We start from the raw sequence: 22,147 nt of genomic DNA on the forward strand, positions 1-22,147 counted from the left end.
AAATAACAAAAATACACACTTTCATATTTACATATGTTAATAATTAATGTTAAATAATTAAAAATTGGGGTTATTATGGGATTATTTGGAAACACTTTGGGGTAATACCCGTTAGTTTAAGGTAATTTTGAGTTCACCTGAGAGTAGTATGATGTCTTAATGTTGGCTACATTGTTTACCAGATTAGTGACCACATGTGTTCTTCCACTGTATTTACTATTTATCTGTATTTTATAACCTTAAATTAAGGTTTCCTTTTGGGGTTTTGTGAATTGATTAGGTTTTGTATTTAAGTGAATAGAAACATTTTTTTATTTGTAATTAGTTAGTTTAAAGATTTTTCCTAATGTCTTCTTCAGAGTACAACTCTACTGATGAATCAGATATTGAGGTGAGATACATAATGCTTGTTTACATATAAAACTAGGCTGTTTGAGTCCAGGATCTGAAATGTGAATTCTTTCATGGAAATAGAAAATGAACAGTAACTATCATGTTATTACTGTTTTAAAAGTAGCATTATATTTTAACCCCAGCCTTGGGGCAGAGTGTAGTATATGGACCCAGTTTTTGTATCCTTTGTTGTAATTATAAATAAAAAATTATATAATAAAACTAGCTGTTTCCCGCGGCTTCGCACGCTTTTCGTAAGTTTTGCCCGCGTATGAGCATTTCTGGTTGAAGTAAATTATATTTCCAACCCCGATGTAGATTTTACCTTGATGTCACGATCAAGAAAATATGTCAAAAATGTATTGTACATGCATAATGTATTTTATTACAAAGTGGTCTACCACTCAACCTTTAAGTTCAACCAAAAATTTAGTTTAGACAATTATACATGATAACTTAGCGCCTTCAAATAGTGTTTCACTGTTTAATATACGTATCTATCTCGTAATTGCAGGTTATAATGTGCAGGCGCTTTGAAAACTTTTCTTCATTTTATTCGTTTATATTCACGACATAAGCGAATAATTCAGATAATAACTATCCTATCTTCTAAGTTAGACTAAATTACGGATACATGTGAAATTTGATTGAAATTGGTTCAGTCGTTTTGGAGTTTATTGGCAACATACATCGTGACTCAAGATTTTTATATATATAAGATAGGGTAGAGTAAGATAAATGGACCCGGATTTTATATTGAAATTACCAAACAATATTTAATTATATTATCAATATAATCAACCAATTGTAATTATTTTGAACAATAATCAAATCATGTGCACTAACTATACACACATTCTAAAATCTGTTTCTAATCAACTTCTTTTGGGTAGGGTACGATAAGCGGACCCGGTTTTTTATATCGAAGAGTTTAATCATCAATACCTAATATACGCATGTCAAATCCTAGACTAAGTATCTATAGTCCTCGACAACATTATTATGACCAAAATTAGGAAAACTGAAGACTACCATATTTGCTCCTCTCACAGTTAAAGTTGTTTCTTTCCCACAAATTTTACATAATGGGTTTTTCTGTACGAGTCCAATATGTTGAAGCCATGAAAAACATGCCTTATCATCTCTCAAAGCAATGTCGTGTAGTTTTCTAAAATTGACAGCCATTTTTAACCTTTTGAGTGCCAGGGATCTCGCTACGAGACGATGTTTAAAACACGCTTGAGTGCCGAGAGTCTCGCTCTGAGACGATACATTTTCACGTGAAGAGTGCCAGAGTCTCGGAATGTCTATTTCATTTGTAGTGCCTCTATACAGTAACTTATCCCATACTGTCTGATATCATAACAAAGGCCAATACATGAACTAAACTATCATTTTAAACTGTTATTTCTACTTTTTAATGCTGTTAGGTGATGTAAATAACTATCTAAAATACAACACTTTCTCAGTTGGATTGCGATCGCAGTGGGAGTAGCGGAGCATTTTCGAGGTTATATAATTGTGCGCTTTTATTAATTTAAAATGTTTTTAAGTTATATTAGCTATTAACATTAATAAAAAAAAAGTGATTACAGTCACTTCCGAGTGTCCATGAAGACAGTATTGTGGTTTGTTTGCAAATTTCCCGAATAAGGTTATGTTTTTGTTTTGAGTTTCATTTTAGTAATTATTGTTATATTACACATGATTTTGTACTGGCTTGTATCATTAAAGTATTAAAGTGTAAAAAATAATTTGAAAAAAGCTTTTTATGATGACAAATAAACTTTAACTGAATATTTTCCAAAACCCTGTGCTTTTCAGCAAAACAAACCTCTAGCGTATAATAATTTTTATAATTGTGTTTTATTGTACAATATTAGGTTATTACACAGTAAAAAAGGTAAAAAATGTTATTTTACCTTAAACTGGATTTTTACTTTGTTTCCGTAGAAAAGTCACTGTATAAAGTGTTTTTTAATTTTTTTTATTACATAAACATCTTATTGTTATATATTTTCTGATGTACAATTTACTTACCTTTAAAAAGAATTAAAAAAAGATTTTAATGATAAAAAATGAATTCTATACACATTTTTTTTAAAACCTTGCGTTTTCGTCCAAATCCCTCTGGCACTTTTCGCATAGTCACACAAAAAAATAACTTGGCACTTTTCAACATGGATCTGATTTTCTCTCTGGCACTAAAAGGGTTAATATCAAATGTTACTTGTATAAAATTGAAATATTACCTTCAATATACAGTACAATTCAAGCTCAGATCATGTAAGCGCTTGTAAATGTTAAATTATTAAATATCTAAATACTGAAAACAACAGAAATGAGAACGAAAATAAGTTGCAATAATAGGTAAGACTGCTATAGAAGCGGTATCATAATCTGAGTACTAGCAGCTACAAGAATTATCAGCATTATTTGATCTAAACTGGCTTGGTGTTATCTGCTTATGTCTGTCAGCGATCTTGACTCCATGCTATTTGATGGTATAACAACAGAGACACTCAAAAATAATAAAAACGTATGGTATATTTTTGTTTCCCCCTGTTTAAAACCATACATCTTTATAGTAATTATTAACAAATATTAGATTATATCAGATAACTTATAAAAGGGAATCATGGTATGGTCCATAGGGGACCTTTTGGGTGTAGCCAATATGGACTTAAAATGACTTTCTTACACACATACAGGGTCTGTATAATAAGTAACCGGACTGACTTCAGGAAACTTTTTATTGGCAAAATATGTACAATTTTTCTTTAGAAATCTTCAAAGTAGTCCCCATTGGAGTCGATAACACGCTGATACCGTATTTTCCAATCCCTGAAAGTCGGCAACCTCGGTGTTGTCTAGAGCCCTCGTCGTAGCACGTTGAACGTTTTCCAGAGTCCCGAACCGCGTCCCCTCAAGGTGTCTCTTGATCTTGGGGAACAGAAAGAAGTCCGGTGGTGCCATATCCGGGCTGTAAGGAGGCTGTGGCAACGTTGCCCTCGACTGTTTTGCCAACTGTTCGGTGATGAGCAGGCAGGTGTGCGACGGTGCATTGTCGTGATGGAGAATCCATGAATCGGCAATCTTCGAACGGACTCGGTGAACCCGGGCGGTTAGTCGACGGAGCACCTCTCTGTAGTACTGGCCGTTTACAGTTTGACCGGGTGGCACAAACGCTTTGTGAACAATGCCTTTCACGTCAAAGAAAGCAATGAGCATCGACTTCACCTTCGATTTGCTCATGCGCGCTTTTTTCGGTTGTGGTGAACTCTGCCGCTTCGTCTCAGGATCAGGCTCAGTCCGGTTACTTATTATACAGACCCTGTATTTGTACAGTTTCGATTTTGTGGAACTTGTAAATCCTTGCACCCCACACAATTATTTTTATGTCTTGTCACAGGGATTTTTTAGCTCCTTAAAGTAAGTTTGGGATTTTAAAAATTGTCCCTTGGATTTCCAGAAAATTGACATTAAAACATAGGAACTTTGGTATTATCCAGAGCCCACTATATTTGGGAGAGTTTTTCTTTTCAGAAAGGTTGGAAGAGTTTTTCTTACCGGGAACCTAGAAAACTGGATTATTAGAAAAAAAACAGGCTGTGTTTGACTCACTGTGAAAATTACATGTCCTTATGACGATCAGTTCTTGTTTTCTGTCTCCCAAAAGGAAGAGATGTTGGCGAGAAGAGATCACTTTGTTCCTATATACTACTTGTTATAAATAGGTTTAGATTAGGTTATCATAAATATGTTGCTAGTAGTACCAAAGTTAGAGATAACCTTTACGATTACTCACGTGATCTGAGCTTGGATTTGGGTATTATCTCGAGGGATTTTGTTCCTTATTTGCCAGAAGTGCTCTTTCACCAATTAGAGTGTTGGTTGATCTGCACATGATCTGAGATCGGAAAAGTACAAATTGAAAGCCCCTGATCATTGATGCGGGCTTCGGTTGCGTCTCCTTTGCCACCTTGCACTTCTAATAAAAACATCCCTCGAGATAGTACCTAAATTCAAGTTCAGATCACGTTAGCACTCGTTAATCTTTTATATTTATAACATATATATGTATGTATTTACCTACTACAGACTAATAAAAAATAGTAGATAGAATACATAGTGGAATCCTCGAAAACAAGGACTGATCTTCACATAACGTAGAGTAATGGTGGGAAGGGTTGATTCAGTACTAATGTTAAGTTTAGCTTCATTTCACTTTCTCCTTAGTGCAGCTTCTGAAGTGTAACACTGTAACAGATTTGACTCCTGGAATCTGGAATCAACATCTGAAGAAATCCAAAACAGTTGGTGACAAAAAAGCTTAAAACAAACTCTCTATATCATTTCGACATCAGAAACACCTAGACTACAAAGAAATGTAATCTAGACAAAGTGGTATTCTCATTGTCTTATCAGGTGCACAATTGGACGTGGTCAACATGACTTAATATTCTCCTTTGTGCTTACCTATTTATACAGTTTCATTTTTGTGTATTGTAATTGTACCCTCTCATCCCTTGACATGTCGATTCCTTGGACGTCAAAAAACACCACCATCATTGTTTTGATGCAAGATTTGCTCATCAGGGTTTTTTTGGGTTTGGGAGATGATTGTGTGTTGAGCTCTCAAAATGCATTCCTCCTTTAAGACCTCTTTAAAACATTGATAAGTTTCCGATTCATTCTTCCTAAGCCACAAAAAAATGATCGCTTACTGGTGTTCCAACAACGCTGTGATACAATCGAAAAACAGACTGTGAAAAGACATGTTGTACCACTCCTACTGCTTGAAGCGAACTGATTCCAGGTGCGTTTGGAATGGCAGAACTCCCACCACATTATCCAACCAGTTAATTCTGCTGCGATAGTCGTGTAACAATAAAATTATGCTCATTACTTCCATTATGTAGCCTGTATTTACCATAGGCAATAGGAAGATACCTGAGAGATTTAAAACAATTTAATGATGGTAAATTGGCTAACCTCCAGAGTCTGAGTGTCACCGCCCACTGGATAAACATGTCTGACAGCTTGAGACACAAAACATGTTTATTGTCAATGTTCTTACACCCATTACTCAAATACCACACAAATGATTTTACTTGGTTTGATTTTATTAATTTTAAATTATATTGTTATTTTGTACATTAGGAAAAGCTTGCAATAATTATTGTTATTAGCTATGATTAGAATGTTTGAGTATTTAATAGTTTAGGTATTTCTAGTGGATAATTTAGTTCACTGATTCGATTGTCGTAGTGCCCATTTATTATACTGCAGCCTAAATAGTTGAGGAACCACAATCATTAAACAGTCAATTAGACTTAGAAGTTTTTATCAGATAATAAAGAAATCATAACAACAAAACAAACTTTTTGAAACAAAAAAAAAGAACTGTAAGTCTTTTTAAAATGCTATTTTAGTTTTTGTACAGTTTAGTTTTGTAAAATTTAGTATCTATTTTTATTTATATGAATTAACTTTCATAACAAATTGTATTTTTACAATCTGAACATGTCTTTATTGTTGGTACAGATGATTCAAGTTATTATTCAAATTAATTAGTATCGGTTGATTATATTGATAGGTGTGATTCATTATCTTTTGTTAATAGCAATTTTAAAAAACTGATCCGTATAACGTACTCTACCCCAACTTATTGTTCCTCAGACTTGTCAAAAAGCCTCTTAGGGAGATAATGGTTCTGAATGTTACCAGATGTCCTGTTTTTGTATGTGTTCCTCTGTCCCTAAGATTTGTTAAGGGAGGTTTGTGTCTCACTTTGGAAGGTACATTGTTATGCATTTAAGAGAGATGTATGAATGTTCATTAAAACAGAACAATGTAGTCCAACACTAACCATGACATGTTACTGTTACTACAATCTCATGTGTTTCATATAGAGATATAAAATAAACTCATGAGTTCATTATACATACACATTAGTAGTATTTCTATCATCATGTGATGTTGTATGTGTCAGCACTACCGAGACCAATTTTATAGAGAGATTGCACTGTTGCAGTTTGCTGAAATATTTGGAATTTGGTAATATTTTTGTGATTAACAGCTTGGCAGCTTGTTTTATATCTTCTCATATATTTCTTCACAAATTTTTGACTAAGCTTTTCCTGTTAGTCTTTAGGTTATTTTGTTTTTAAAATAATGAAAATTTGGTTGTCCCTTGTGCTCAGTTTGGAAATATTTTCTTAAAAAAAAAAAACATTCAAATGTGTAAATACTGTTTTAAACCTCATAGTATAATCTGATTACAGTGGATATACTTGAAATCAAACACAAATAACATATTGTGTATAATAGATTATTATATGATTATTATTATTATATGATTATTATCAACTTGTATTGTTATTTCTTTCAGTTACAAGATGCATTTGCAAAGGGATTACTTAAACCAGGATTAAATGTACCTGTTGTGGAACAGGAAAAGAAGGTTTATGCCAATGATGTGGTAAGTTATTCAATAAATTATATTAACTCTCAACAACTTAAAATCTTAACTTGAACTATTTCTGTTCCATTCAGAAAATCATACATTGAAACAATACAGGGATCATCATCCAGAAACTTCTTGTTGTGTATCTCAATTAGTAGTCTTGGGGATATCTGCCATTTTGATATCATTGTGCATAGTAGCTAAGTCTATGTCAGTTGATTATGGCAGAGCATTCTACTGTCATACAACTGTATTAAAACTCTAAAATTATGAGCACCACTATAGAAGATTCCACCAACTGTGAATTGTGTGGTGGTAAAAGGTTTTTAGTAGTTAAAAATTAGACCAGCTGACATTCTTTATTGATTGTGTGCACTTTAGGAGTTTGACACAGCATTACATAACTATTAACCCTCCATCGGGCGCTTAAAATTAGAAACACCATCAGGCGCTCACGGAGGTTTCCTCCAGGTTGGCGAATAATGGATATCATAGTCGTTTAAACTGTTTTTATTTGTTTAAATATTCATACTGATTTAATTACAATGTAATATATTCATTTTTAGAAATTTAATAAAAATTACACTCTTATGTAATGAATTTTCCAAATAAGAAATTCAAAATCTTAAAAAATGTTATTGTATAATAACAACATGATTAATTTTAAGAAATAATGCAATTAATTGTAAAAATGTTTAACCTACTGTAAATATGTATGGAAATTAACTTAGTTTTTAACTTCTTACAAAAACAACTTACTTCAATTCTTGAGATATTATACAATTGTAATGTCAATTATTGCTCTGAAATAAAAATTTATTCTTTACTAAAAATTTTTTTACACACTGCACAAAATTTCAAAACATTTTCCTTCTGGTTGTTATAGCGACAAAGTTCACTCCATAATCATTACTGAAATGTTCCCTAGCACACTGGTACTGTACTAACAAGTCTCTCGTCTTCATTCTCCATTTCACAAAATTCAAATAAAATATATAGTAAAATTTAAAAAGAAACCATCACAGGTCACACATTTAGGCGCACACGGATTATTACAACATAAAAACTAAACACAATAAGGCGCTCACAGTGATTTCGTCCAAGCACTACAAACACACCATCGGGCGCTCACGGAGGAATCGTCCAGTCACGCACGGAAGTAGACCTCATACTGACACATTTTGATAAATAAAAGCGGGAGGCTATTATTTCGTTTCCCCGAAAGATGCTCGTGAAGTACACTGCGGGAAACGATTGCCGACATCAGAAAAGTAGTACTATTTTTAATAATAAAACATACACGGAGGAAAACTCCGTTTAGCGCCCGATGGAGGGTTAAACTTCAAGAATTAATTGTTTGAATTGATTCACAAAATCTATCTGATTCTTTCAAATAAAAGTAAAAATGAAAGTTAGTAATATATCCTCCCTTCCCTATAAAAGCAAATAGAAAGAATTCTCTAAAGAAGATAAAACTTTGTGAAACATTGTGTGTAAACATAAATTCATAATTCATTATCATAAATTCAAATATGATAGTTAGTTAAAATAAACACAGTGGCTCGTCATTGTAAGAGACAGGAAGTGAGGTGCTGTATGTCTGGTGACATGTACAGACAGATGTGTGGTGAATGCTGTGACAAGCAAGTAGACACCAAATCCAAATTATCTGTTAGTACATACATTACATTCAAATGGGCTAACTATACAGACCAAAAAAGTGAATTAGTTGTCTACTAGGTAATACTTGTTCAAGCAATAGTTATGTGAAAGATTTTTATAAGTTAGGTGTACGTGTGTTTTTAAATGTTTAGTCCAAATATTTGTATGATTTTAAATATAAGATATTTATTTATATAATCACAATGTGAAATGTAGTGTTACTGATTTTTTGTATCACTGAACAATGGCAAACACCCGGAAAAATCCTGTTTCATTGATGACAATGTGCTTTGTTTTTACAGAAAACTTTAAAACAAAAACTGTTGGACATAAAAAACAATATGAATTGGTTTGAGCGTCTTGATCTTGTCAGTAAACCTGCTCCCTTGGCTCCAGAAATCGCAGTCCAGGTAAGTTAGAAAAATAGTCATATGTTATAATAAAATGTTTTATTAAATGCCCATACATCTATTTTATTTCATTGTTTAAAACTCATATTGATTTGGCATAAAACAAGCAATAGAAGACTGCATTCCTCAGAAAAGTTTGCTCTGTCATTTATACTCTCGGTGCAGAGAAAATCAATAAACTGATCTGATGGACTGAGCTTTGACGTCAGATGAGGTGATAGTTTTTCTATTAGTCGATTGGTATAGGGTTGTCTGGCTGGAGGAATGTTTTGGTTATATGCTACACCCGGCAGTGCCACTCTAAACCTTGTCTTGTTATAATATAGCATAAGCTGTCTCTTTAATCATGGTGAGAGGTATTGTAATCTTCCTTGTTCCAATGTTTTAGAGGTTATAACCTGTAATGAGTGCCACTTCGGAACTCGTCTCAAAAATTACCTGTCATAATCGGTCTCATTTTTTCTTGGCCAAAGTGTAGGTCTCGACACCCCTTTGTCCCCCATTGGTAGTGTACCAGAATCGCATTGGAGGTTCTTTTTTTATTGTAAACTCGCATGCCACATCATACATTTTGATCCTCAGTTTGAGTCAGGATCTCTCTGTTTTGATTTTTGAATAATTACATAATACACCATACAGAAGTCTAAAGAAGTCAATAACTATGAAAAAAAATAAAGAAGATATCACATCTCTTTTGATACATTTCTCTTGTCTTGTTTTCTTGTAGTGCCAGTTTGTGTAGTCTAACTCAACAAAATCTTCTATGACTTTAATCATTAAATAGAAAGTAGGGTAGAGGGATTATTAAAACAATAATTATTAAATAATAAATAATTACAAGTGACTGAAACATTAGCCAAACGGGCTTCTCAAATCTTATTTAATACTGTAAAATAAAAGAAACCTAAATTAAACAGTATCAAAAGGTTAATTTCCCTCTTCTTATGTATTTCTTGTTTGAGAGAGTCTGTCATTTATTCATTCCCTCATCTCACTGATCCTCCCTCTGGTCCAATTTCGAACCTATGAAAGTACTGTACCTATAAAAGTAGCACAAATCACATGCACAGACCATTTACTTATTTAAAACATGTTACTTAATTTTTGAAGGAGTAAATGTGCAGTTGTTGAAGTTCAGCGTCTGCTGTCTATTTAGTAGCCTACCGTTGGTCGCCATAATGTCGTGGTTCAGCATAATATGATTTTTATATAGCAAGCCCTCGTTTGTGTTGTCATATATTGTAGGTCAGATGTCGGTGTTGTATTATGTTAACTATTTGCTTTATGTTGTGATGTGATGTTGTTCCGGTTTTCATATTTAGGTTATGTTAGCTGGTACATGTGGTCACTGTGTATCTCGAAAATCCAATGTTACTGAAAAAGTTAATAGTTTACATGTTAACTGCATGTAATTGTTCTGATTGTGTAATAGTAGATAACTCCACGTGGTTGTGAAGTGCTTTCAATGATAGTCTCATTCAGTCAGTAAAAACATGATATACTCACCACTTAGATGATTTTTAGGATAATAAATTTCCTTACATAAATTTATTGAACGTAAATTCTATTCACCAATTTAACTCACTTGAACATGACGTGACTTGAATAATGAACGAACATTTTTCACTGCATAATAATTAAATCAAGTAAATTTGAATGTTAATTTCACTATATTTTATATAATTTCTAATTGTCAGTTTCGCATATTTCAGTTTCCCCAGAAGAGAAATTTAAAAGCGTTATAGGTTAATTGAATAAAACACTTTTAGGCAAAGAAAACAAATTCATTATATGAAATTACTTACATATTACCATTCATTGTTATAGCAGTTGTTTGAAATGTCCACCTTAATTTTGTATACACTTCATACAATGACTGAGAACAGAGTCACAAATTTTTTAGCAATAAAGGTTTATTGTTATTAACAAGTCCAAATGCATTTTTAATTAGGTTTCTGACTTCGTCTAGATTGTGCGGTTTTGAAGCATACACAGTCTCCTTTTTAATACTCCACAATGAAAAATCACATGGGGTCAGGTCTGGCAAGCACGCAGCCAATCGATTGTACCACGGCGAACAATCCATTCATTAAATGTGTTATTTAAAAAATCTTGGACTTGGATACTGATATGTGCTGGAGTACCATCTTGTTGCTACATAAGCGAATGAATATTGAAAACAGGATTGTTTCTGAGCTCGGGAACTACTACTACTTGCAGCAACCATAAGTAACTTTCTGAGTTAACATTTCCTTGAAGAAAATAAGGACCAATCAGTGCAGTACTTGAAATACCTCCCCTTACCATAACACCGGGCACATTGAGTTCTGCTTGGATTACTTTATGAGGATTTACATCCGACCAGTACCCACAGTTATGCCAATTAAGTCCATTTAGTTTGAAACATGCCTCATCACACCACAAAACTGATCACAAGAAATTTCTATCAGCCTCTGAGCGGATAATTATTGTCTCACAGAATTCCAATCGCCTATCGGAATCATCCTTGTGAAGTGCTTGAAGTAAAGATGGGCGGTATGGCTTAAGTTTTAACTGCTTTAACAGTCTTTGTATGCGTCTCTTTGTCACAATCAATAGGTAAAATATATTCCAATATAAAGTTATCTTATCTTTTTTTTATTAATTATTTAAATCTTGCATGTAATAATTAGGTGTTTGTAATACATGTCAACTTCCACTTACCTACTATTTGAAATTAAAATTTGAATCATATTGATTGATCTATTACACAACCCCCACATATTTTGTTATCAATGTATATTTCCCTGCCAATAAAAACCAATTTAATTTTGAATTGGGTTTAAATAGAAATGTTTTAAATATTTTCCCGAATAAAAATAAATAGAATTGGTGCATTAGAATATACAATACACAATCACAGCACATACAAAATATTTCAACACAAAACAGTTTAGTACAATATTACCATTGAACTCACAAATAAAATTTAAAAACCTTATTACAAATTTCTAACTTATTACACAAATATAAGCACTCAAAACAGTAATATGATTGTCAAAAATAAACATAATTAGTCACACAAAGAAATGCTTTCTACAGTTCTATGTGTATGTGTATAATATGTGTATGTGTATGTGTTAACTTTGGTTGTATAAATGCAAAAATGCTCAATTATAAACACTAAGTACACTTCTTTAGAAAAATGTCCTTTAATATTTCAGCATTTGCTATTCTCAAAAAGGATCAACAAATATTAATAAAATAGTACATCAAACAAACAAAATGAACATAAATAAATAAACAACAATTTTTGAACATGCGATTAACAGCTAAGAGAAATATTATGGACAGAGAAAGATAAATAGAATTTGGAAAAAATTATACATAATGAATACAATTTATCGAATCATCTTTTATTCAGATCAAAGGGTACTTTATATTTTAATATTAACTGATGTGCCTGTTCTAAATTATCTAAGTAAATTTTGTTTAAATCTTTGGGTATTTTGCAAATACCTTCAGTGAATAACATTGTTCAATATTTTGTTGATGTCATAATGCGTGTTGGGAAACCAATTTTTCATCCTGTTTTTTTTAAACAAACAACGATTGGTTGTTCTTCTAATCAGATATATGTACATATATATATATATATATATACAAAATTTGATCAATACAATTCAAATTGTATATATATATATATATATATATATATCAATTTGTCTCCATTAAAATTTTTATTAATAACAATTACATTCTCTCATCACTTACACTGATAGTTTTCATGATGTAAATTACAGACAATGATACAGTATTTTACTACTTTTTTTAGTTTATGTCAATAGAATAGATTTTACTTCACTTTCAAACAAAACCCCTTTGTGCTTGTTATTTATGTTTTTATAAAAATAAAAACTTAACAAAATGTTTTGTGTTCTTCAGTGACTAAAATTAAGTGTAAAGTGTTGAATTTTATAAAGAGCATAGTTTATGGTTGAATGAGTTTAAAAAATACATTAACAGTTGGTCTAAAACACTGTGCCATTAAAATAAAGCGTTAAATAAAGTCACACAAACAACCGGGGTTAAGTAGCAATAAAATTTCACAATGTATTATAAATTTTCAACTATTCTCTTAGGGAAACATCCTTCCAAATCTCGATTTTTACAAACTTTTATTTAAAGTCCTTTGAAAATAATATTCTTGTTAAACTACGGCACTACAGAAAATTGGTCATAACTGGCCTCTATGTCATTTAGTTACTTGTACGGTTGTTATTAATTTTATATTAAATGTAAGAATGACTTAAGTGATTTTACTAATAATATTTAATGTGTTTTAGTTGGAAGAGCAAGAAGCACTAAACCATTCCAGTAACAAAAGTGTAGCCATGAATGAATTTAAGAGAGAGACCAATTTTCACAGACAAGCCCAGGCAGCAGTCCTAGAAGGGTTAGCACGTCTTAAAGATTTAGGAGTTCTAACAAAACGTCCAGAAGATTATTTTGCTGAAATGGCTAAATCAGATTCACATATGCAAAAGGTCAGTGAATCAATGGAAAATAAAATTATTTGTCTGCACATTTTTTCTACACAGTTCATAAATACTTAGCAATGTTGTTTTTAATAAAATTAGATCTTGCATTTAATTTAAATTTTACATTGTGTAGAATTCCTTTTATCATTTTAGTTTTAACCATGTGAACCCAAATATAAAATTTCATATTTTCGTTTTTATCTTGATCATATTAATAATTTTCATAACACATTTACAGAGATTTGACATCGAGAGAAGATTAAATTAATCCTTTAGGTTTCAAACTCTATAACATATGTGTATGGACAGGTCACCTCTCCCCATCTTTGGCACTCTGAGGTTACACCCAGAATGACCTGACACGTCTAAATGTTAGTTCTGAAATCATTGTTCCATACTCTTTTATTAAATCCAGTGTAAACTCTAAATTTACAAATCTTATTGTTTAGTTTATATGAAAACTATATAATATTCAGAGCTTTTTGTTTTTCCATATTTCATTGATAAAACTTAAAAGTGTTTAAGTTTTGTGAAATTGGTCTTCAATAACTAATAGCTTAAATAATACAGAACTTTAAATTATATATCAACAATCCATTTTCTAAGTTGGATAAAACCTATATGGTAAAGTTGACAAAAATATTATGTAATCGGTAAGCATTTGTAATTATCGCAAATAGATGGTAATATCCTGTAAACGGTGTAAAGTTCACGGCCATGGAGGCGACAATGATCCTGGAAGTGAGTATGGATAGTGTCCTGAACAGGGCTGCCAACCTAAAAGCAGACCATTTGTGGAAAATGAACTGTGACGTGTTGTACAATTTAAGAATGCTTACCATTCCTGGATTAACCAGGTGGTTGAATTAATGCAGGTATATTTAAGTTATTTTAGTAAAATATCTGCCAAACTGGTGATGCCATATTGTTGTTTATTACTGAAGGTGTACAAAATTTTAAAAAGAGTTTAGGCGTAGTTGATTAAATCAATCTGAAAAATTAACACCAACATTTTATTATTAACAAAATATCATTAATTAGATTTTAATTCACTCAGCATAAAAAATTGCCTTATGTTTAATTTTGATTAAAAGATTAATTTAAAATATATTATTTATAGGTGCGAGCAATGTTAGTTAAAAAACAAGCAGAAACTGAACATATTGAAAAAGTAAGAAAAATACGCCAGCAAAGGAAAATGAGCAAAAAACTTCAGAAAGAGGGAAAGCTTAAGAAACAAAATGAGAAGAAGGAAATGTTGGATGAAGTCAAAAAGTTTCGGAAAGGAATACGTAAAGATTTGGATTTTTTGGAAAATAAGAAACCTCAAAATAAATCTAAATCAGGCCAGACAAGGTGAGTTATTAAATTATCGCTGTAGATTTATATATGATTTAATTTAATGTATTTTTTCATTTAGAAGATATTGATTATTTATTAAGTTTTATTTACAAATTGCATGTGGAATGAATAAATCCTGTTGAAATGAATCCAAATAATATTCTACTTAACCAATTTAATATATTTGGCATTGTTTGGAGTTTTATTAAATTATAAAAGACGGTGACGGGTCTTTTACACTACTAATCGTTGACTCAACGACCCTTTCTGAGAAAATAACAAATAAGACAGGGTAATTTAGTCTACAGGTCGTTGAGACAACGACCCCATTTTGATATTTAAGATTTTCTACATAGGTTCGTTGTGACAACGACCCAGTAAAATGAATGAAAAGGGTCAATTACTCAACTGGGTTCGTAGCAACAACGCCACTTTTTGCATGTTTAGTTGAGTATTTCAAAAGATGGGTCGTTGTCTCAACGACCCTAAATTATATTAAATGCTTATATTGAGAGAACCAGGTCTTTTACTCAACCATTCTTTGTGTCAACGGACCAAAATGGAGAAATGTATAAGCAATGTGAAGAAGGGTCGTAGCGACAACAACCCATTTTTCAACTCAATGGATAAAATATAGTAAGAGGGTCGTTGAGACAACGACCTACTTTAAACTGTTGAGAGGTTCTTTTAGTCTACTAGGGTCTTTGTGTCAACTGCGTGCAGCCGGACAATGTGACGAGATGTTGCCGCGCACCAGTCGTACGGCGCTGAATGTTGCGCTCGTATTGATGTAGCGTAAATTATTCTCTTGCCACTATAAATTTACAAATGTAATAATTTGTTTTGTATTAATTTAAAACTATATTAATATAAACCCCTTTTACCGGATACAGATATACTTTATAAGCAATAATGATAAGACATTACCAAGTAAGAGTGATAAAAATGGAATACAAATAAATATTAAAAATGGAAATTGTAACGATAAATAGCAATTCTAAATATCAAGAATATAGATCAAATTAATAATAGTAGATAAAAATTACATACAATTTTGAAAGTAATCAGTAATTTAGCTCATATACAATGAATTATTAAAACGTAAATGTTCATTATTTAAAACTTACATTTTTACGAATTAGTTTGATTCTCTATATAAACTATACAATTCATGCCAAAAAAATATATAATTTTATAAAATTAGTTTATTTGTAATATTTAAACAAATTAATAGAATTTTAGTGCTGTTCACAGCAAAATTGTACTTTTATTTTTCGTTCACTCCTCTTCTAATTTCAATATGTTATTGACTCTATCTATATCTCTTAATTTATAAATAATTTACTTTGTGGATTGAATAAAGTTGATACTTGAAGTTTAATAAATGCTTCTAATACCTGCACGGAATATTGATATATACATGTTCATACACATTTATACTTATTAATAATGTTTGAGGTGAAAAAGAAGTCATGGAGAGTTTCTTTAGAGGATTAAGATTTAATATATTAAGATATAATCGTATCTAGTAGTCTAAGGAGAATCTTAACTGTAAGAATAGGTTAAGTGGCTACCATCATTTAACCATTCTTCATTGTAGAAAATTAATTAAATGAGGAGAATTACATTTCGACTATGCCGACAAAACGTGTCGTCAATACATCTTTTAAAAAGGAGAATTGAAAATAATCCCTATAAAGTTATATGCTAAATGTATTAGAATGCGACTAATAATACTTAAAAATAAATTATGGAAGCTAAAAATATGTTAAAAGTTACATCATAAAACTTCTTTTTCCGTTTCAAACCACCATATAGAAATCATGTGGTACAAAATGTTATTATAATTTTAAAATGCCCCTTCTAGAATTTTGTGATTCTTCTTTGCTAGTTTGTGATTTTAGCATTAGCTCTTAAAATTATGATTCGATCTAATCCTTGGGGTTTGTTATTTGATTTGTCAGTTTATAGTTAAATTAAAAGATATAAATACTAAATACTATTTATTATTTTCAAATCACCAGAGATCTAACCATATACTTAGTCTAAAGGAACAAATCATTAAAGAATTACGACATGTTATATATTAACGTTCCAGCTCTCTAAGGTCTCTATACTACAAGAGTCCACTGCAAAAGGGCTATGGACTTAGACCTCAGTATTCAACCAATTGATCTAAAATTATTTATTAACAATTCATTAATATTGGAATCTTTGAAACTGTTCAAGCAAGCAAAATTTCAGTTATTTAAATAGTGCAAATAGAAATGTTTCACTTCCGACTTCAGAATTCTAAAACATCTTTACTGTCATATGTAATTAGTGGAAAATGGATTTATACGTGGAATTTTCTTTCATAACCACCATTTATGTCGGAAATGCCTGCTTTGCCATTAAAAAGGATGTTTCCGTAACGCATCTGTCATGCGAGCAAAATTGAGTGTGAATCTAAGGGTATCAGTGAGGGTAGCTATTGTTACATGCAACCAATTGTACTCATATTTTAATAACAGCCACTAAAAGTGAAATTGTTAAAAGATAACTAGCATAAATAACAAATAAAATATATTAATTGACAACAACAATTAACATTGAGTATTGATACAATTGTATCACTTAAATTATTGAAAAATGCAGTAATAAGTATTGAACCTTTTTAACAGTTACATACATATGCGGTTATTTTAGTAATTGAGCAGTAAAAACACGTTTGGGTGTATATAATTTAATCAGTAGGTTATTTCAGTCAATGCATTTAGTAATACAAATAAAGCGAATTTCTCTCTCATCAACTACGAAGTAGACAAATGTCTGGCCATATCTCGCCCATACCCGTATTCGACCAGCTTCCCGACTTTAATATTAATTTTAGAAGTACGATTTTCAATCAATATTTTTCTAATTACATTCTCTTTAAATTAGATTATGTTACTTCCCTTGATACACTCGTCAGTTCCATACACAATCACCAAAATGTTAAAATTTGTATGTTTAAAAGTTATAATTTTATGTTTTGTACTTTAATTATTTTATTTTTTACGAATTGAAAAACACTACATATATACAGCATGTTTTGCATATTTTATGAAAATGTTTTAAATATAACTAAACCTATAGTATTATGTAAAGAAAAGAACTTGGAAAATGGCTAGAAAACAAAAATATCCCCCAATAACATAAAATTTAAAATTATTACCTTTAACAGTTAACTTACCCTCAGCAGTTCCCTCGACAATAGTAAAAAAGTTGATTAAATAGATTAACATTTCAAATATTTTTGTTTTAATGTTGCAATGTTAAAGGCGTTTTAACAAATAACTTTTCCTTTCTTAAAAGGTTTACTGTTAATAACTATATAAACTAATTATGTCACATAGTATATATAAATTATTTGTATTTTAATATTTAATCGAAAATAACATGTGTTTGTTTATAAAAAAGCTCATGCTAATAGCTAGTTTGTGAAAATGCTTGTGTCTGCAGTTTGGAAAAAGTTGGAAAAGTATTTATGTGTTTTCGGATAATGTTTCGTTATTTAGAGTTGGATCTATTAGTAGCCTATAGATGAAATAAAATAGTCTTCAAAATCTTTAATAATGCTTACACCTGTTTCATAAATAAGCAATTAAAGTATAAAGGTTTCTATTGGCCGAACGCAGTAAAGCCTATGAGGGCTGGAAAGATATAATTTATTTCTGTTCACAGGACATCTTGAGAACAAACTGACATTATATTATATATAATAGATATACACATTATAGGATTAGATAGCCCAAAATATATAAAACGCTGCAATATATATAAGATATACATACTCGTAATACGGGTAACTACGAACTAGTTGTGCAAAGAAACAAACCATTCTTTTAGACACTTTTAATAGAACAATATATTTTACAGTTACATTGTTTTAAAACGGTAAAGATATGATTAAAATGGTTTTACAAAAGCACCAACAATTGCTCTACAAATAGGAGCAATTCCTGGTTCTGAAGCCCCTTCGTCGTTTAAAGCGAGGCCCATTTTTATTTCGCTAATCTGCCGCTCGATTTCATGAGATGTCACAAATTCAGTAGTGTCATTGATGGTCGGCACGAGCCTGTAATTTATATACCTCGATGGTCTTACGTCGGATTGTGCTCGCTGCATCTTTAAATCACGTTGCCTCTTATATCCATGAAAATAGTAAGTAAAATTTGTAGGCTAATTAACAATATATTTTTCTAACCTCACATATATTAAAAAAAACAAATTATTTTAAATTTCATTCATTATTTTGCATTCAGTTTATTTCTGTTTTTATCTGCAACAATTTATTTTCAAATGTGTCATCAATTTTTTTACTATTGTAAAGTTTTTAACTATTGTTGAGGGTTTTTTGTAATCACTGAATCTTATTTAGAGTTATTATATCGCATGGTTGTATTGTATTTAAATGTCGTGTGATATAGGATATTAGGGGTTCCCTAATTTCTGCTAATTTTTCAGTGTCAGATGTGGTTGAGGCTTGAGAAATTTATCTTATTGCTGACACCTGGTAGGTAGGAGCAGATGTTATAATATGGAAGAAAGGCTATTATGTAGACTTATCTCTTTACCCAATACCCCTCACGGAATTTCTGAGAATAGTTTTATAACCCCTTCCACGTAATTTCATTAGACCCATTCAGAAGGGACACGCAAACTCGAGATCGGTTGCAATAAAACTATTGCATTTTCTGCTAACGACACCATTTTGAGGAAGGAACCACCTCACCCGAGCCTTTACCTGAGACTACCTCACTGTTGTTTCTGTAGTTGTAGTTAGAATATTTAAGTTTCATTCCATTGATATTTGACCATAGATTAATTTAAACTGTTAAAACTATCCAATGCAAACAAACCTCTTTTAACAACTTATACATGTAATTAACAAATCGATTACATGGTATAGTTGATACGCTAAATATTCTACAGTTACACGATGGGATTAGCTACTGAGTGGTAAGAAAGGTTTGATATCAGACGATGTATATAGTGTCGACTACAGTAACTCACCTAGACTTATAAATGAACTCAATTAGATATAATAAAAATAACACACGGGTAGTGGAGCGCACAGAATTCAAGTACGTATATGTTACAATATACCTAATATATTACGCTCAGCCGAAAAGCATGAGTATACATGCGCCAAAATGGAGCTCCTTCTTGTCTATGTATAAATAAAGATTCATATAAAATTTAAAGCATACAAAAAAGACATTTTTAGAGATATCTTGCGGATGGATAGGGTACTTGTGTTACCATGCCACATCTAAAAATGTCATATGACTGTACACAGTTTGCTTACAAATTTATTTCTTCTGCGATTCTCCCGTCACTGTACGGTTAACCGCAATAGCAATTTAAAAGTGATCGCTATAAATCAATGACCATATATAAATCAATTCGTTTTCGATATATTGTGCGGTCATACAGACATACAGAAATTAAATCTTTCGTCCTTCTCAGATGAGTGGCTGCGGCACTGTCAATAGAATTCCTCATAGTGCATGTTTGGAGTTGTAGTTGTCAAAATCTAGTATTAGTGTTTTTAGTGTTTTCATTTGTTTGCAACATTTTCATTTTAACTTTAATTTGAACGTTGGGTACTGTTTGATTAACCATTTAATAATAATTAGAAACCTCAACCTGTTTCCGACAGAAGTAGAAATATGAATGACAGTTACATTATTTCAGTTTATGTACATGAGTGAAATATATTTTGAATACATAAACAAGAAATGGGAATCATAACAAGAAATGCATGTCTTAAAAATATTTCTTATATTTTATAAATACAACTGTTACCAGACTTTAAATCTATTTCAATAATATACACGTATAATAAACAAAATATTTACATATAATACTTATACAAAGTATTTACCCTTATATCAGATGTTAGGACTAAACTCGGCACAGACGCAGCGGCTTCATGCCTACCGGGCTAGGAGTTGACTGATTGACCCTGTTTCGTTTGAAAGCGCTTGTTTGGGACGGAGGGGCGTTGAGACAACGATCAGTTGAGTAAACGCCCTAGAATGTCTTATTTGAGTTTAGATGCATTATTGGGTCTTTGAGTCAACGACCTCTTAATACATATATTTCAACTTATTCTGAAACTAGGTTGTTGATTCTACGAACCTTTTTCTACTTTTCAACTTTTAATTTATATTTGGGCAGTTGATACAAAGATCCGTAGTGTAAACGGCCCAATTTAATGAATTAGATAAAAAATATGGAAAAAGGGTCGTTGTGTCAACGAACCCACTTGTAGTTCTATTCTTATATTCGGTATATGGGTCATTGTGACAAAGAACCATTGGATTGAACTTTTAGTTTTCTTAGTAAATCGGGTCGTTGTCACAACGCTTCGTAGAGTAAAAGACCCCCTGTTATTTGTTATTTTTTCAGAAAGGGTCGTTGAGTCAACGATTAGTAGTGTAAAAGACCCAACACTAATATTGCAAATATAAAAATAGGGTCGTTGAGACAACGATTCGTAGAGTAAAAGAGCTGCCCCCTAAAAGACATAATTAATAGAATGAAAATGTTTAACACATTATATTTAGAAATTAATATTAAATGACCCTCATTCCTCATTTCTAAAGCCTTTTTCACGTTTCAACTGATTGTAGAAATTAAATTTGTGCTCAAGGTTTGTATAGACTCTGCCGTCCATACCCTATGGTGTTTTAACTGATACCTGCTATTCTATTTGCAACATCCAGTGCCTAGAGGTGTGTAAGTTTACTTTATATTATTCATCCAAACCATATTAATGTGATGGGAACAGGGAGAAAAATGCAATCACCAATTCCACAACATATGTATGGGAGACTAGGATATCAGGTCTCATACTGAAAGTTTGAGGATAAATTCCTAAGGTTCCATCTTTGCTAGACAAAAATTATTAACCTCTTTAAACTTTCGCATGTGTGATTCTTTGTATGTTCAGGTACTTTTATAATACTAAAGCTTACAGTATATATTAAACGCAGCTTTTACAAATATTTTTTCATATTTTAACATGTCTGTAATTTTTTAGGTCCTTAATGAAAAGGCAGTATAAAGACTCTAAATTTGGTCATGGAGGAAAGAAGAGAGGTTTGAAATTAAATACGAAAGAAAGTTCTGCTAACATGGATGACTATAGACCATCTTTTAACAACTCAAAAATGATGAGGTCTGGAAGGAAGAATGCAAAAGCCATGAGGCCAGGGAAAAAAAACTCAAAAGTCATACCAAGACCTGGAAAAAATAAACGTGTCAAATCAAAATCACAAAGAAAAGGCTAACCAAATTAATAAAATATTTAAATATTTTTA

At 31.5% G+C, this 22,147-nt stretch overlaps 1 protein-coding gene across 1 annotated transcript; it reads left to right on the forward strand.

Annotated features, from left to right (window-relative positions):
- The first annotated feature begins 200 nt into the window (after positions 1 to 200).
- On the forward strand, positions 201 to 22,147 carry LOC124360870 (probable rRNA-processing protein EBP2 homolog). Its single transcript, XM_046814838.1, has 6 exons — positions 201 to 391; positions 6,788 to 6,877; positions 8,827 to 8,934; positions 13,260 to 13,460; positions 14,575 to 14,810; positions 21,868 to 22,147. Exons 1-6 carry the CDS (start codon positions 347 to 349, stop codon positions 22,115 to 22,117), a joined length of 930 nt encoding a protein of 309 aa, XP_046670794.1. The 5' UTR covers positions 201 to 346; the 3' UTR covers positions 22,118 to 22,147.

This window comes from Homalodisca vitripennis, chromosome 1, assembly GCF_021130785.1.
Source record: "Homalodisca vitripennis isolate AUS2020 chromosome 1, UT_GWSS_2.1, whole genome shotgun sequence".
Taxonomy (NCBI): Eukaryota; Metazoa; Arthropoda; class Insecta; order Hemiptera; family Cicadellidae; genus Homalodisca; species Homalodisca vitripennis.